Source organism: Oncorhynchus mykiss, chromosome 8 (genome assembly GCF_057628025.1).
Source record: "Oncorhynchus mykiss isolate SJ-2025 chromosome 8, ASM5762802v1, whole genome shotgun sequence".
NCBI lineage: Eukaryota > Metazoa > Chordata > Actinopteri > Salmoniformes > Salmonidae > Oncorhynchus > Oncorhynchus mykiss.
The window spans coordinates 62,909,388-62,925,200 of NC_143029.1; the positions used below are offsets into that span (position 1 = coordinate 62,909,388).

A 15,813-nucleotide genomic window follows, 5' to 3' on the forward strand; every position below is an offset into this window, starting at 1 on the left:
TAGCGGACTTCATTTTATGTTTAGAGTTGTCAATCTCAAAAAATTGCACTATAATGCAAGAATGCTTTTGTAGAAAACATGCAAGTTAGCCTACATCTACAAAATGTTAAAAGACTCCAGTCCACCTCCCAATGACAAACATGATCTATTGTGGAACAAATTAAGGAATTACACTACGCTGACACTGTAAGTAATGCCGCAGTCCCACATTGACTCAGAACCTTTCTTCAGGATGAAGACTTAAAACAAATATATACCACACTCATACCAAAATAATCCAATACCATTTCATGTTGACTGTATAGATAGATAAAATCATACATTTAATTTTGACAAAATACATTAGTTGTATTTTATACATACACGTAATCTTTCCACACTGAGCTGTCTGCAGTCTACTGTAGGTGACAAGTAAAACCAATGCCCTCCAGAGTGTTTAGTTCAGTGAATGGGAGATGGATTGGTTTTGCAGGGGAACAATGACATCAACTACATCCAATGAAAACCCCAAAACTGAAATCAAGAAAAGTGAATAAAGACAACCAAAAGCACTGATTTTCAGACAATGCAGTTGGGTTTGAGTGTGGGAACAGCCATTGACATAGAAATAGGCTGTGTAGTGTTTATGTAGTCTAGTGCCGCTACTGTTTATAGACATCCAGGTTCAGGTGTAGCTTCGATGCCCATCCCCAATCAACTGTGTCTTCTCACTGGCATTAGTTGGCTGGTGCACAACCGGAGTGTCCACATCTAGGGTTAAACAACAGTGTGAATAATGACACAGAAAATCTCTACAATATCAGATGATCAGCATAGATACATTTGTCCTTCTTATTGTGGTATTTTCTCTCATTCTGTTCAGGGACACATTGATGTTAAACTTGGCTATTTAACGGTATGTTTTAGTTTGTTTGTTGTTTGCAGAAGATGTAAAGGTATGTTTAGAAATTATTTGTTCATCTATTATTTTCCTAAGAGGTTATAGGAAATGGTTCTGACTGGCACAAGAAGGATGTATCGCATCAACACAAATCTAGCACATCTACTTGCTGTTGAAACTGCGGGGAGACATTTACACATTGTACATAATTACTCCTTAACTTCCCATAATTGATGAGTTGTCCAAAAACAATTAGCTATTTATCTGGCTACACTGCTTCCCATACATTTTTGAACATGTAATGAACTAACATTCACAGTGAGAATTGTAATTTATAAACAAGAGATTTGTTTCTCTATCAGCTGTACCTAAATGGATGTTATATGAATATGGTGCTGTTGAAATTGTAGCGGCAAGGGTAGCTATGAGTTTCTTAAGTCTGGTCATACATTGTTTTGTATGTGGGCGGTAGTCATGAACTTTCACTTCCCTCCATGATGGTGTAAAGTAAGCTCACCTTACCATGTGGGCATTGGTCATCAGTTCCTTCTTGTGAAGTGTGTTAGTGGTGTAACGGGACCGTCTGTCTACTGGTGCTTGCAAGCCGTACACTTTAACTATATGAGTTGTTGTTCCCTTTGCCCCTTGCCCTCCTCAAGTGTGAAATGCTTGTGTGTGTGTGTGTGTGCGTGTGCGTGTGTGTGTGCGTGTGTGTGTGTGTGTGTGTGTGTGTGTGTGTGTGTGCTTATGTGTGCTTATGTGTGTGTGTGTGTGTGTGTGCTTATGTGTGTGTGTGCTTATGTGTGTGTGTGTGTGTGTGTGTGTGTGTGTGTGTGTGTGTGTGTGTGTGTGTGTGTGTGTGTGTGCTTATGGGTGTGTGTGTGTGTGTGTGTGTGCCCTCACTGAGTGTGTCCCCTCACCAGTCTCCATGTCGTATTGGATCTCCTCCTCCAGGTCTTCAGGGGAGACATAGCTGTCTGTTCCCTCTCCAGGAGGCATGGGCTTCAGCTTCCCACAGCAGCAGTTACAGCAGCAGCACAGGCAGAAGCAGCAGTAGCACCCCGTTATCACGCCACACAGGGCAAAGAGACCCTGACAGGAGATAGATATAGGTTAACACAACACAAAGAAACCAACGTGCAATCATCAACTAATGCACACACAGATGTACACAAAGACAACTACACACACATGCAGGGACTCACAGCAAATCATCCAGGGACTCTGTATGATTGTGACGGCTCACCTTAGCCCACCAGGTAGAGAGCATGAAGTAAGTGTTGACATTCTCCTCTCCAAACTGCTGGGCCACGTAAAGGCCAAGGGAGCCGTAGCTGTCATAGATGTTTCTCTTTGTGATGTCTGACAGAATGGAATTCGCGCTATTGAGCTCCTTGAATTTCTCTGCCGTCTCTGGGTTGTCAGGGTTCTTGTCCGGGTGGTATCTCAGAGCTAATTTTCTGAAAGACGTTCAAAAGTAAATCAATAAACACACAATAATATCAAAAATGAGGGTAGAAAATGGACAGCAGAACTTGGTGAACCTCTTGCTTGTGGTTTCAGAAACTGGATGAGAGATAATGTGCAAAGATAAAGGTTGTATTGTCTGTTGGCTGGTATTTCATTGACATATCTAGACACACCCTTGTTTGTATAGGTTAGTTAATGTACCATTTGATCAGCTCTGCTGGAGCTAAGTCCACTGCCCCATCTAGTGTCTGGCAGAAGACAACAGAGAGGAGATGTGGTGTCTGATGAGTTGAGCAAACATACTCCTAAAATTGATGTTTTTTGTATTATAAACTACTTCAAAGATAGTGATGTTCATAAAAATGGCTAATTCATTCAAGATACTGAATTAATACAGTTCAGAGAATATAAAACATGAATATCATTAGGGGTTATTCGTGTCTGCATTTAATAATATCGTGTCAGGTACCAATTCCAACAAAATAGGTCATAGGGGCATAACACATACACTCCCCTATGTATTTATTTGGACAGTGAAGATAAAACTTTTAATTTGGCTCTATACTCCAGCATTTTGGATTTGAGATCAAATGTTTTTTATGAAGCGACATCACAGAATGTCACCTTTTATTTGAAGGTATGTTCATACATATCTGTTTACTGTTTAGAAATGGAAGAACTTTATGTATCTAGACCCCAATTTGAAGTTGTCATAAGTATTTGAACAAATTCACTTAGTGTACTACATTTAGTTAAAAGTGTAGTATTTGGTTCCATATTCCTAGCACTGCAATGGAAAATGTGATTCTTCCTGGTACGAGTGTCTACAGTATAACATAATTTCTTCCCAACATCTCATGTAGAAAACAGTATTTGATACCTATAAACTGAGAGTACAAAACATTACGAACACCTTCCTAATATTCAGTTGCAACCCCCCTTTTGCCCTAAGAACAGCCTCAATTCGTCGGGGCATGGACTTTACAAGGTGTCGACAGCATTCCACAGGGAAGCTGGCCCATGTTGACTCCAATGAGTGTGTGTGTGTGTGTGTGTGTGTGTGTGTGTGTGTGTGTGTGTGTGTGTGTGTGTGTGTGTGTGTGTGTGTGAACACTGTTGTGTCAAGTTGGCTGGATGCCCTTTGGGTGGTGGACCATTCTTGATACACACGGGAAACTGTTGAGCGTGAATAACCCAGCAGCATTGCAGTTATTGTCACAAACCGGTGCGCCTGGCACCTACTCCTAAAATCTATTCAATGGTGCTTACATATTTTTGTCTATGCACATTCACACAATCCATGTATATTGTCTCAGGGCTTAAAAATCCTTCTTTAATCTGTCTCCTCCTCTTAATCTACATTGATTGAAGAGGATTTAACAAGTGCCATCAATAAGGGATCATAGATTTCACCTGGATTCACCTGGTCAGTCTGTCATGGAAAGAGCAGATGTTCTTAGTACTCAGTGTAGATGTGATAGTTTATTGGGTACACCCTAGGTTGGACCCCCCTTTGCCTCCAGAACATCCTGAATTCTTTGGGGGTTGGAAAAGTTTCTCAATTGGTATCAAGGGACCTAACGTGTGCCAGGAATACATGAACCACACCATTACATCACCGCCACCAGCCTGTACCGTTGAGATCAGGCAGGATGGGGCCATGGACTTATGCAGTTTATGCCAAATCCTGACTCTGCCATCAGCTTGACGCAACAGGAAATGGGATTCGTCGGACCAGGCAATGTTTTTCCACTCCTCAATTCTCCAGTGTTGGTGACCGCGTGCCCACTGGAGCCACCTCTTCTTGTTTTCATCTGATAGGAGTGGATCCCAGTGTGGTCGTCTGCTGCAGTAGGCCATCTTCGACAAGGACCGGTAAGTTGTGCGCTTCGAGATGCTGTTCTGCACACCACTGTTGTACTGCGCTGTTATTTGCCTGTTTGTGGCCTGCTTGTTATCTTGCACGATTCTTGCCATTCTTCTTCGAGCTCTCATCACCAAGTTGTATTCGCCAAACAGGACTGCCGCTGACTGGATGTTTTTTGTTTGTCGCACCATTCTCTGTAAACCCTAGACACTGTCGTGCGAGAAAAGCCCAGGAGGCAGGACGTTTCTGAGATAATGGAAGCAGCACGCCTGGCACCGATGATCATACCACGCTCAAAGTCGCTTAGGTCACTCATCTTGCCCATTTGAATGTTCAATCTTACAGAAACTGAATGCTTGTCTGCCTGCTTTGTATAGCAAGCCACAGCCATGTGACTCACTGTCTGTAGAAGCTAACCATTTTCGTGAACAGGGTGGTGTACCTAATACACTGGCAACTGAGTGTCGATGTCATGGTGATAGATATAGATGTGATAGATAGTGATTGTGGACTACAGGAAAAGGAGGGCCGAACACGCCCCCATTCACATCGACGGGGCTGTAGTGGAGCGGGTCGAGAGTTTCAAGTTCCTTGGTGTCCACATCACCAACAAACTATCATGGTCCAAACACACCAAGACAGTCGTAAAGACGGCACAACAACACCTTTTCCCCCTAAGGAGACTGAAAAGATTTGCCATGGGTCCACAGATCCTCAAAAAGTTCTACACCTGCACCATCGAGAGCATCCTGACCGGTTGCATCACCACCTGGTATGGCAACTGCTCGGCATCCGACCATAAGGCGCTACCCAGGGTAGTAAGTACGGCCCAGTACATCGCTGGGGCCAATCTTCCTGCCATCTAGGACTTATATACTAGGCAGTGTCAAAGGAAGGCTCATTAAATTGTCAAAGACTACAGCCACCCTAGTCATAGACTGTTCTTTCTGCTACCGCACGGCAAGTGGTCCCGGAGCGCCAATTCTAGGTCCAAAAGGTTCCTTAACAGCTTTTACCCCCAAGCCATAAGACCGCTGAACAATTAATCAAATGGCCACCCAGACTATTTAATTACCCTAACCCCCATATTCACTTTACCCGTACCTACATGTACAAATTACCTTGACTTGTAACCCCACACAATGACTCGGTACCGGTACCCCCTGTATATAGCCCCGTTATTATTATTTTATTGTCTTACTTTTTATTTTATTCTTTACGTTTGTTTATTTAGTAAATTTTTTCTTCACTGTTGGTTAAAGGCTTGTAAGTAAGCATTTCATTTTAAGGTCTACACCTGTTGTATTTGGCGCATGTGACAAATGTTATTTTGTTTTATTCTTAATTAATGTTTTGTACAGTCGGTGGAGATGAGATAGAGAGAGAGAGAGAGAGAGAGAGAGAGAGAGAGAGAGAGAGAGAGAGAGAGAGAGAGAGCGAGAGAGAGAGAGAGAGATAGCGAGATAGATAGAGAGATAGATCAATGTGCACTGCTGGTGCCTTTGTTGTCAATTCCCACCTGTAGGACTTCTTGATGTCATCTTGGTTACAGCCTTTCTCTAGCCCCAGAACTTGATACAGAGACTCTCCCGAGGTGGACAGAGAGCGCTGCCTTGGTTCAGACATCCTACAACCATTTACCTGCTGGAGAAAGAGGGTCAATTAGATTCAAACCAATAGAACTATTTAAAAAATACACTCAGTCAAACCATGTAACTCTTACTTGACAGCAAAGAAATGCACAATCAAGAAATGATCATCCAAAAGGTCCAAAATAGATACCTGGCTTCCTTGTTCTAATATTATGCTCCAGTAGCCATCTTACTTCTTTACAGTATTATAGTCCTCAGTTAAAGTCCTCTGTCTACCTGGTGAGGTGTATGGTAATGATGGAGTTGCAGTGGACTGCTAGCTACTGTTTGTGAGACTAAACCTGAGACGCAGTGAAATAAAACCTTCAGAAACTAGCGGGCTTGAGTTTCACAGGCTACCAATGGGCCTGCTATACACTCCTGTGTAGCCTTGATCAGGTTTCAGCCAACACAGTCTGCTGCTTGAATTGTGTGACTGAATGTAGGCATGACAACTCCTGGGTAGGGGTCTGAGAAAACAGAGGGCAAGATGCTGGAGAGGGCTCTTCTTTAGAATCACTATGACTAGGGACTGGGGGTCGAGAATCAATATGGAGAGAGGACTTCATGGTTTCTGTATCTGGTTGATAAAACAAGAGGTTTATGTTGACATGAAGTTCACATGACAGGTTTACCTTTCAAGTTATCATCTCAAGTTGAACAGGTGTTTTGACCTAGATCACACCATCAAGTGATTATGTGTACAATGATTATTTATGATGTAGTGAACACATTTGTAACTGTCACACCCTGGCCATAGAGAGGCTTTTTATTCTCTATTTTGGTTAGGCCAGGGTGTGACTAGGGTGGGCATTCTATGTCCTTTTTTCTATGATTGAGAACCATACCTAGGTACCCTTTTCCCCCACCTGTTTGTGGGAAGTTAACTTTGTCTTTGTTCAGGGCACATAGCTCAAAGCTTCACGGTTTGTTTTGTTCTTTGTTTTGTCGGCGTCATTTTTAATAAAGAGAGAATGTACGCTTACCATGCTGCACCTTGGTCCAGTCCTTCAGCCAGCCGTGACAGTAACTCTCATTGAGGAAAAATATTGTGATTTCTGTTCAAAATGAAATTATTTTAAAGTAGGCCTACATTCACAATTTCATAGGAAATAGTGCCACATATAGTAGTTAATGGAAATGGGCAGGGGAGGATAGTTGTGAATACTACTTTTTCCAGTTTGCAAAGGTTTGTTGTAGCTTACTGTCACTGATTTATGTAATAGCATATTTTCATCGCAGGGTGGTGACAAACTCACAGGAATGTTTAGTGTACTGTTACAGTACTGCAGTCTGGAGGCACTGAAGAAAAATGTCATTGTAATGCCATATGACGTTGTACATATAATGTAATGCCAGTTACAGCTTAACAGCTCCTACCCCAAAACCATAAGACTGCTGAACAATTAATCAAATAGCTACCCAGACTATTTGCTGTGACACTGCTGCTACTCTCTGTTAATTATCTATGCATAGTCACTTTACCCCTACCTACATGTACATATTACCTCAATTACCTGGACTAACCAGTACCCCCACACATTGACTTAGTCCTGGTACCCCAGTTGTTGTTATTGTTATTTTATTGTGTAACTTATTTACTTTAGTTTATTTTGTACATTTTTTTCTTAACTCTTATTTGTATTAAAACTGCATTGTTGGTTAAGGGCTTGTAAGTAAGCATTTCACGGTGTTCGGCGCATGTGACAAATAAAATGTGTTTTGATTTGATTTGACATAAAGTATCAAATTTGAGAACACAAGGCATGTGGCTGATAAAGTGAACATATGGCAGGAGGAGTGAATAGTTAGTCCTTCCTGTTTTACCAACTGTCCTCTGACAAAGTTTCCTTTGGGAGAAAAAAAACCCTGTCATTGATTCTGATTAGAGGTCACCTCTGCTAATCTCTGAGCCATAATTATTATTTGGACTCCTTCCTGTGGGATGACATGTGATGGTGGTGACTGAGCATTCAGTACGCGCACACACGCACAGACAGACAGACAGACAGACAGACAGACAGACAGACAGACGAGTGTAGGCCTCCTGGGAAACACCCTGATGGAAGACTCACCTGTGCTGTATTAGTGGCTTCCTGGCTGGCTCCTCAGGGGTCCCGCTGACGAAAAGCATGTCTACGCTGGGACTAGTCTGTGGTGAAAACACTGCATTGGGGAAGTCATTAAGTGAAATGAATACCCTTTTACTTGGCCGTTGGAATAATAGGTGTAGTAAAGCTTCAGCTACAATCACAGAGAACATGAAATGATGTAGAAAAGTGCATTAGTGTAAACACATCTTACATCCATTTAAAATAATCCTTAAAAAATGTGAAACAACATTTTGCTTGTGCAATGGAGTACCTACAAGGTCGGTGTTATTTTTCTCTTTGATTCCTCTATCTGTCTTGATACAAGCTAGCTGCCATAAGGTCTGTACTGTATGCGGTGAGTTCATGTTGCAGCATCAGCACTGTGACTTAGTTAGGCTGCAGATGTAAATCCTTGTCCAATAGCTTGCCTTTGCTGGCCTGGAGCTCCCATGCATGACCTACTTTTGGACTGGAACACTCTCTCTCGCTCGCAGGCAGGCACGCACACACACACATACACTAGCACAACGTTATTTTACCAAATAATACCTCCCCTATCCTATCATGAGCTCATGGTTTGATGAGGCTTTTTCTCTCTCTTCAAATCCAGGGGTCAGAAGTAGTACACTATATAGGGGATAGGGTGCCATTTAGGAAGGGGACAACGTGTTTAATGTTCTGTCTGGCATGTTTCCTGTGTTAAGGGCTTTAGTCAAATTACTCTCTGCAAATGACATATTTGTTTAAAGGGCCTATCTGCAGATGCCACATCCATGTCTGGATTTATGAATTAATTATATATACTCATTCATTTTTTTTGTTTATTTATTTAACCTTTATTTGTCCAGGCAAGTCAGTTAAGGACAAATTCTTATTGAAAACGACGGCCTACCCCGGCCAAACCTGGACGATGCTGGGCCAATTGTGCCCTATGGAACTCTCAATCACGGCCGGTTGTGATACAGCCTGGAATCTACAGTGCCTTGCGAAAGTATTCGGCCCCCTTGAACTTTGCGACCTTTTGCCACATTTCAGGCTTCAAACATAAAGATATAAAACTGTATTTTTTTGTGAAGAATCAACAACAAGTGTGACACAATCATGAAGTGGAACGACATTTATTGGATATTTCAAACTTTTTTAACAAATCAAAAACTGAAAAATTGGGCGTGCAAAATTATTCAGCCTTAAGTTAATACTTTGTAGCGCCACCTTTTGCTGCGATTACAGCTGTAAATCGCTCGGGGTATGTCTCTATCAGTTTTGCACATCGAGAGACTGACATTTTTTACCATTCCTCCTTGCAAAACAGCTCGAGCTCAGTGAGGTTGGATGGAGAGCATTTGTGAACAGTAGTTTTCAGTTCTTTCCACAGATTCTCGATTGGATTCAGGTCTGGACTTTGACTTGGCCATTCTAACACCTGGATATGTTTATTTTTGAACCATTCCATTGTAGATTTTGCTTTATGTTTTGGATCATTGTCTTGTTGGAAGACAAATCTCCGTCCCAGTCTCAGGTCTTTTGCAGACTCCATCAGGTTTTCTTCCAGAATGGTCCTGTATTTTGGCTCCATCCATCTTCCCAGCAATTTTAACCATCTTCCCTGTCCCTGCTGAAGAAAAGCAGGCCCAAACCATGATGCTGCCACCACCATGTTTGACAGTGGGGATGGTGTGTTCAGGGTGATGAGCTGTGTTGCTTTAATGCCAAACATAACGTTTTGCATTGTTGCCAAAAAGTTTAATTTTGGTTTCATCTGACCAGAGCACCTTCTTCCACATGTTTGGTGTGTCTCCCAGGTGGCTTGTGGCAAACTTTAAACTACACTTTTTATGGATATCTTCTTGGCTTTCTTCTTGCCACTCTTCCATAAAGGCCAGATTTGTGCAATATACGACTGATTGTTGTCCTATGGACAGAGTCTCCCACCTCAGCTGTAGATCTCTGCAGTTCATCCAGAGTGATCATGGGCCTCTTGGCTGCATCTCTGATCAGTCTTCTCCTTGTATGAGCTGAAAGTTTAGAGGGACGGCCAGGTCTTGGTAGATTTGCAGTGGTCTGATACTCCTTCCATTTCAATATTATCGCTTGCACAGTGCTCCTTGGGATGTTTAAAGCTTGGGAAATCTTTTTGTATCCAAATCCGACTTTAAACTTCTTCACAACAGTATCTCGGACCTGCCTGGTGTGTTCCTTGTTCTTCATGATGCTCTCTGCGCTTTTGACGGACCTCTGAGACTATCACAGTGCAGGTGCATTTATACGGAGACTTGATTACACACAGGTGGATTGTATTTATCATCATTAGTCATTTAGGTCAACATTGGATCATTCAGAGATCCTCACTGAACTTCTGGAGAGAGTTTGCTGCACTGAAAGTAAAGGGGCTGAATAATTTTGCACGCCCAATTTTTCAGTTTTTGATTTGTTAAAAAAGTTTGAAATATCCAATAAATGTCGTTCCACTTCATGATTGTGTCCCACTTGTTGTTGATTCTTCACAAAAAAATACAGTTTTATATCTTTATGTTTGAAGCCTGAAATGTGGCAAAAGTTCGCAAAGTTCAAGGGGGCCGAATACTTTCGCTAGGCACTGTAACCAGGGTCTGTAGTGACGCCTCTAGCACTGAGATGCAGTGCCATAGACCGCTGCGCCACTCGGGATTCTTGAAGAACATAACTTATAAATGACTCATGAGCTTAGTTCAACTGACGTACACCATCAGAACCCTAAATATAAGCTTGTTTTACTCCAATGTTTGTAAACAATGTAAATGTAAACAAACCCTGTATAGCCTCAACACATTTAAAATTATAATTTTGATATATTGGATAGTCAGTCCTTGCATCAATAGCTCTGTCTATGAATTTAAGAATGGTTACATTTCTCCAGGCTCATCCCTCAGCTTTTTACCAAAACAGAGGTGGGGTGTCTGCTTTGTTATTGATTCATCTGTGCATTGCCCCTTTAAGAAGGTTTTCCTAGACTCCTCACCCCTACTCCATCTAGGCTGTCCTCTACACTTCCTTTAGAATCTGAACAATGTAGAGCAACAATGCAATAAAGACACACATCAAGTAAAAACAATAGTTTTCAACTAAAATGTGTCCAGGCTAACATATAACTGACTTAGATTTCTTTCAAAGTAGGTTTACACATATCATGACAAAATAAGCCACATTTACATTCTGTTCTCCATTGATTCAGCAGCTATCTCTGCAATAATCCACTAACATTGTTACTTGTAGTTTAGGGCTGTGCACAATTGGCCCTGTGTCGCCCGGGTTAGGGTTTGGCCAGGGTAGGCAGTCATTGTAAATAAGAATGTGTTATTAACTGACCTGCCTTGTTAAATAAAGGTTAAATAAATAAATAGTTTAGACTGTACAATTGGTATTTTAATATAAGAAAACCAATGTAGCGTATAAATACATTATATCTGTGAAAGGGTCATCTGGGGATAGGATAATCTGTAATAGCAATTAAACAAACAAGACCTACTCAATCAAATACGGGGTCCTAGTACCCCTGGTTGGGAACCACTGTACTACAGTGACAAAATGGGACGAGAGAGCGCTGCGCTTTGCATGCTGCCAATAGATTTATATGTATTATATGAACAGTTCCTCTTCATCCAATCACAAAGAGGGTAACATTCCATAGATAAATACAATTGGACGTTTCAGGCAGGGCGCATCAGATAGTCGACAGCTCCACCTACCCCTGGTGGGAATTTATGTTTGGGGAGAGGGTAGAGTCAGCGAAAGGAAATACACGGACTCCGGTGGCGTTGAAGCCTTTGTTGTTACTGTTAATTATTGGACCCATGGTAAATTATTTTTTTCGGAGTGTACGGTCATGAAGAACCCATATTAACCCCGTGATGCTACATGGACAGTCTGTGCGCTACGGTAATCTATGCCAGCAACGCGGTGAAAATGGACTGAATGCATGCGGAATACTTTCTCTACCACCACCACTTCAAGCAGGGACAGTATAAATACACATTTAGTTGTACATTTCCTTTTTATATAACATTGTAGATGACGGCTCTTATTTTCGGAATATTTTTTCCGTCTAGGTTTTCATCGTTTGTTTTTGATTGCTTTGGCGTGCACAGTCCCCATTAAACAAGGATATATTGTTAAATATGAGGAAGCAATGTATTACAGAGATACCAAAAAGAAAGAGGCCTTTCCGTTTTCAGGCCCGGATTTGAGTTCAGTAAGGGAATAATGGGGAAAAATCCAAATGGATAAAATATGGATATTGGAACACAATATTAGAGCAGTTGGATTGCTATCGACAACGTGACGTGCAAGTTTGATGCATCAAAAAAGTGAACAACCCATTTCTTCTACACTCTAACTCTATTCGACACAAATAAAGGGAAGTGGAACTGTTATTGGAATTACCACATTTTCAGTTGTGCCAGCAGCTTAAATGCATTTTTTTTACATGAGTTTTATGTAGCTTTTTTATTGCAATTTGAGCTGGACCGAGCTTTGACTGTTCAATGGAAGTATGTTATCAGTTACCGGTTTTGCCTCTAGACAGGCCGGTTCCTAAACATGTTCTCAGCCGCAGGGGAGCCATTAGCTTCAGCTCCAATTCTTATTTTTTTGGTGGACCTGCCCCAAGACAGCTGGCCAAGGTAAGAGCAAGGGAAATAGCGATCTGGGGAATAAACAAAAACAATTTGATGCTTTCATTTTCAGCTATCAAGTCAAGGTTGGGGTTGTGCTTGCTGCCAGGAAATATTTGTATAGGTATATATTTTGATGGAAACAAAGTAGCCATATTCCTTTACCTGTTTACATTTTTAGTGGCCCACCAAATTAATTGTTATCACAGTTGTTATTGCATCATTTTGATCAAGTTGACCCTTCCACAGGAAAGCTCACAGTGGACTGATCTATCATCTTTATAAATCTTTATCATAGTCTCTTAGATCAGCCTGACTTGACCTGTGTGACAAAACCCTCATCCCTAATAATGTGACCAATGAAAACATTATCGTGATATTATTATTGTACTAATGTTTTAAGCCCCCCCCCTTATCTGTAATGCTTAGAGGTTTTGATCTATTGAAGCTTATTGAAGTGAACCAACATAGCTCATCTGTCCCAAAGTGAACCACAATATTCCATGTGCTCTGGTCTGGACTGTTGACAACATTGCACAGTAGAGACCTTGTTTTTCATGCCATGCGTTCAAGACAGTTTTTGACAAGTGTTTCTGTATGGCTCCAACAGCTCTGGATTACTTGTAAAGATGGCACAGTAAACTTTTTAACTAGTCCAAATCACATTTTATTGGTCAAATACACATGGTTAGCAGATGTTATTGCGAGTGTAGCGAAATGCTTCTAGATCCAACAGTGAAGCAGTATCTAACAACGTAATATCTAACTTCACAACAAAAGCTAATATCTAACAATTCCACAACGAAACCTAATACACACAATCTAGTAAAGAAATGGGATAAGAATATATAAATATAAAAAGATATGGATGAGCAGTGACAGTGCGGCTAAGATGCAATAGACAGCGGCTATATACAATAGAATAGATACTGAAAGATACAGTATATGCAGTCGGAAGTTTACATACACTTAGGTTGTAGTCATTACAACTTGTTTTTCAACCACTCCATGAATTTCTTCTTAACAAGCTATAGTTTTGGATAGTCTGTTAGGACATCTTCTTTGTGCATAACACTAGTCATTTTTCCAACAATTGTTTACAGACAGATTATTTCACTTATAATTCACTGTTTCACAATTCCAGTGGGTCAGAAGTTTACATACACTAAGTTGACTGTGCCTTTAAACATCTTGAAAATTCCTGAAAATGATGTCATGGCTTTAGAAGCTTCTGATAGGCTAATTGACATCATTTGAGTCAATTGGAGGTGTACCTGTGGATGTATTTCAAGGCCTACCTTCAAACTCAGTGCCTCTTTGCTTGACATCATGCGAAAATCAAAAGAAATCAGCCAAGACCTCAGAATTTTTGTAGACCCCTACAAGTCTGGTTCATCCTTGGGAGCAATTTCCAAATGCCTGAAGGTACCACGTTCAACTGTACAAACAATAGTATGCAAGTATAAACACAGTGGGACCACTCGGCCATCATACCGCTCAGGAAGGAGACGCGTTCTGTCTCCTAGAGATGAACGTACTTTTGGTGCGAAAAGTGCAAATCAATCCCAGAACAGCAGCAAAGGACCTTGTGAAGATGCTGGAGGAAACAGGTACAAAGGTATCTATATCCACAGTAAAACAAGTACTATATCGGCATAACCTGAAAAGCCGCTCAGCAAGGAAGAAGCCACTGCTCCAAAACTGCCATAAAAAAGCCAGACTACGATTTGCAACTGCACATGGGGACAAGATTGTACTTTTTGGGGAAATGTCCTCTGGTCTCATGAAACAAAAATAGAACTGTTTGGCCATAATGACCATCGTTATGTTTGGAGGATAAAGGGGGAGGCATGCAAGCCGAAGAACACCATCCCAACTGTGAAGCACGGTGGTAGCAGCATCATGTTGTGGGTGTGCTTTGCTGCAGGAGGGACTGGTGCACTTCACAAAATAGATGGTATCATGAGGTAGGAAAATGATGTAGATATATTGAAGCAACATCTCAAGACATCCATCAGGAAGGTAAGGCTTGGTCGCAAATTGATCTTCCAAATGGACAATGACCCCAAGCATACTTACAAAGTTGTGGCAAAATGGCTTAAGGACAACAAAGTCAAGGTATTGGAGTGGCCAACACAAAGCCATGACTTCAATCCTATAGAAAATTTGTGGGCAGAACTGAAAAAGCGTGGCGGGCAAGGAGGCCTACAAACCTGACTCAGTTACACCAGCTCTGTCAGGAGGAATGGGCCAAAATTCACCCAACTTATTGTGGGAAGCTTGTGGAAGTCTACCTGAAACATTTGACCCAAGTTAAACAATTTAAAGGCAATGCTACCAAATAGTAATTGAGTGTATGTAAACTTCTGACCCACTGGGAATGCGATGGAAAAAAATAAAAGCTGAAATACATCATTCTCTCTGCTATTATTCTGACATTTCACATTCTTAAAATTAAGTGGTGATCCTAACTGACCTAAAACAGGTAATTTTGTACTAGGATTAAATGTCAGGAATTGTGAAAAACTGTGTTTAAATGTAGTTGGCTAAGGTGTATGTAAACTTCTGACTTTAACTGCACATATGAGATGAGTCATGCAAGATATGTAAACATTCTTAAAGTGGCATTATTAAAATGACTAGTGATCCATTTATTAAAGTGGCCATTGATATCAAGTCTGTAGGTAGGCAGCCACCTCTCTATGCTAGTTGTGGCTGTTTAACTATCTGATGGCCTTTAGATTGAAAAACAGCTTCTATCTCTCTGTCCCAGCTTGGATGCACCTGTGCTGACCTCGCCTTCTGGATGGAAGCGGGGAGAACAGGTAGTGGCTCGGGTGGTTGTTGTCCTTGAGGATCTTTTTTGGCTTCCTGTGACATCAGGTGTTGTAGGTGTCCTAGACTGCAGATAGTTTGCCCATGGTGATGTGTTGTGCAGAACGCACCACCCTCTGGAGAGCCCTGCGGTTGTGTGTGGTGCAGTTGCCGTACCAGGCGGTGATACATCCCGAAAGGATGCTCTCAATTGTAAAAGTTAGTGAGGGTTTTTGGTGACAAGCCACATTTTTTTCAGCCTCCTGAGGTTGAAGAGGCGCTGTTGTGCCTTCTTCGCCACACTGTCTGTGTGCGTGGATCATTTCAGTTTGTCGGTGATATGTACACCGAGGAACCTAACCTAACAGATATACTGTAGTAGAAGCCTGCTGACACTTTAACAAACAAA

General features: G+C 41.5%; 2 protein-coding genes across 22 annotated transcripts in view; one reads left to right on the forward strand and one right to left on the reverse strand.

Annotated features, from left to right (window-relative positions):
• Positions 1–293: 293 nt before the first annotated feature.
• Positions 294–5,894, reverse strand: LOC110529124 (dnaJ homolog subfamily C member 5-like). Its single transcript, XM_021611264.3, has 4 exons — positions 5,737–5,894; positions 2,127–2,340; positions 1,801–1,972; positions 294–750 (listed from the first exon to the last, which is right to left on the reverse strand). Exons 1-4 carry the CDS (start codon positions 5,841–5,843, stop codon positions 665–667), a joined length of 579 nt encoding a protein of 192 aa, XP_021466939.1. The 5' UTR covers positions 5,844–5,894; the 3' UTR covers positions 294–664.
• A 5,597-nt stretch (positions 5,895–11,491) lies between these two features.
• The window catches only part of LOC110530278 (high affinity 3',5'-cyclic-AMP phosphodiesterase 7A), a 49,431-nt gene continuing 45,109 nt past the window's right edge, over positions 11,492–15,813 (forward strand). For 10 of the 21 annotated variants that reach the window (XR_016482510.1, XR_016482511.1, XR_016482517.1 and 7 more), the window contains exon 1: positions 11,644–12,599. Coding sequence is in view for 7 of the 21 variants with exons in the window: in XM_021613201.3 (XP_021468876.2) it covers positions 12,462–12,599 (138 nt within the window). In the remaining 14 variants the exon portion in view is untranslated. Of the gene's footprint in view, positions 12,600–15,813 lie in introns of all 21 variants that reach the window. The other 11 variants (XR_016482514.1, XR_016482515.1, XR_016482523.1 and 8 more) reach the window with 3 other exon arrangements.

What these genes read in the sequence shown, in the direction of transcription:
- LOC110529124 (XM_021611264.3), bottom strand. Translation starts at nt 5,843, where the DNA reads ATGTCTGAACCAAGGCAGCGCTCTCTGTCCACCTCGGGAGAGTCTCTG. An exon ending in GACATCAAGAAGTCCTACAG is followed by an intron (nt 2,341 to 5,736) that starts GTGGGAATTGAC and finishes AACGTCTTTCAG; the next exon opens with AAAATTAGCTCTGAGATACC. An exon ending in CCAATACGACATGGAGACTG is followed by an intron (nt 751 to 1,800) that starts GTGAGGGGACAC and finishes GTTTAACCCTAG; the next exon opens with ATGTGGACACTCCGGTTGTG.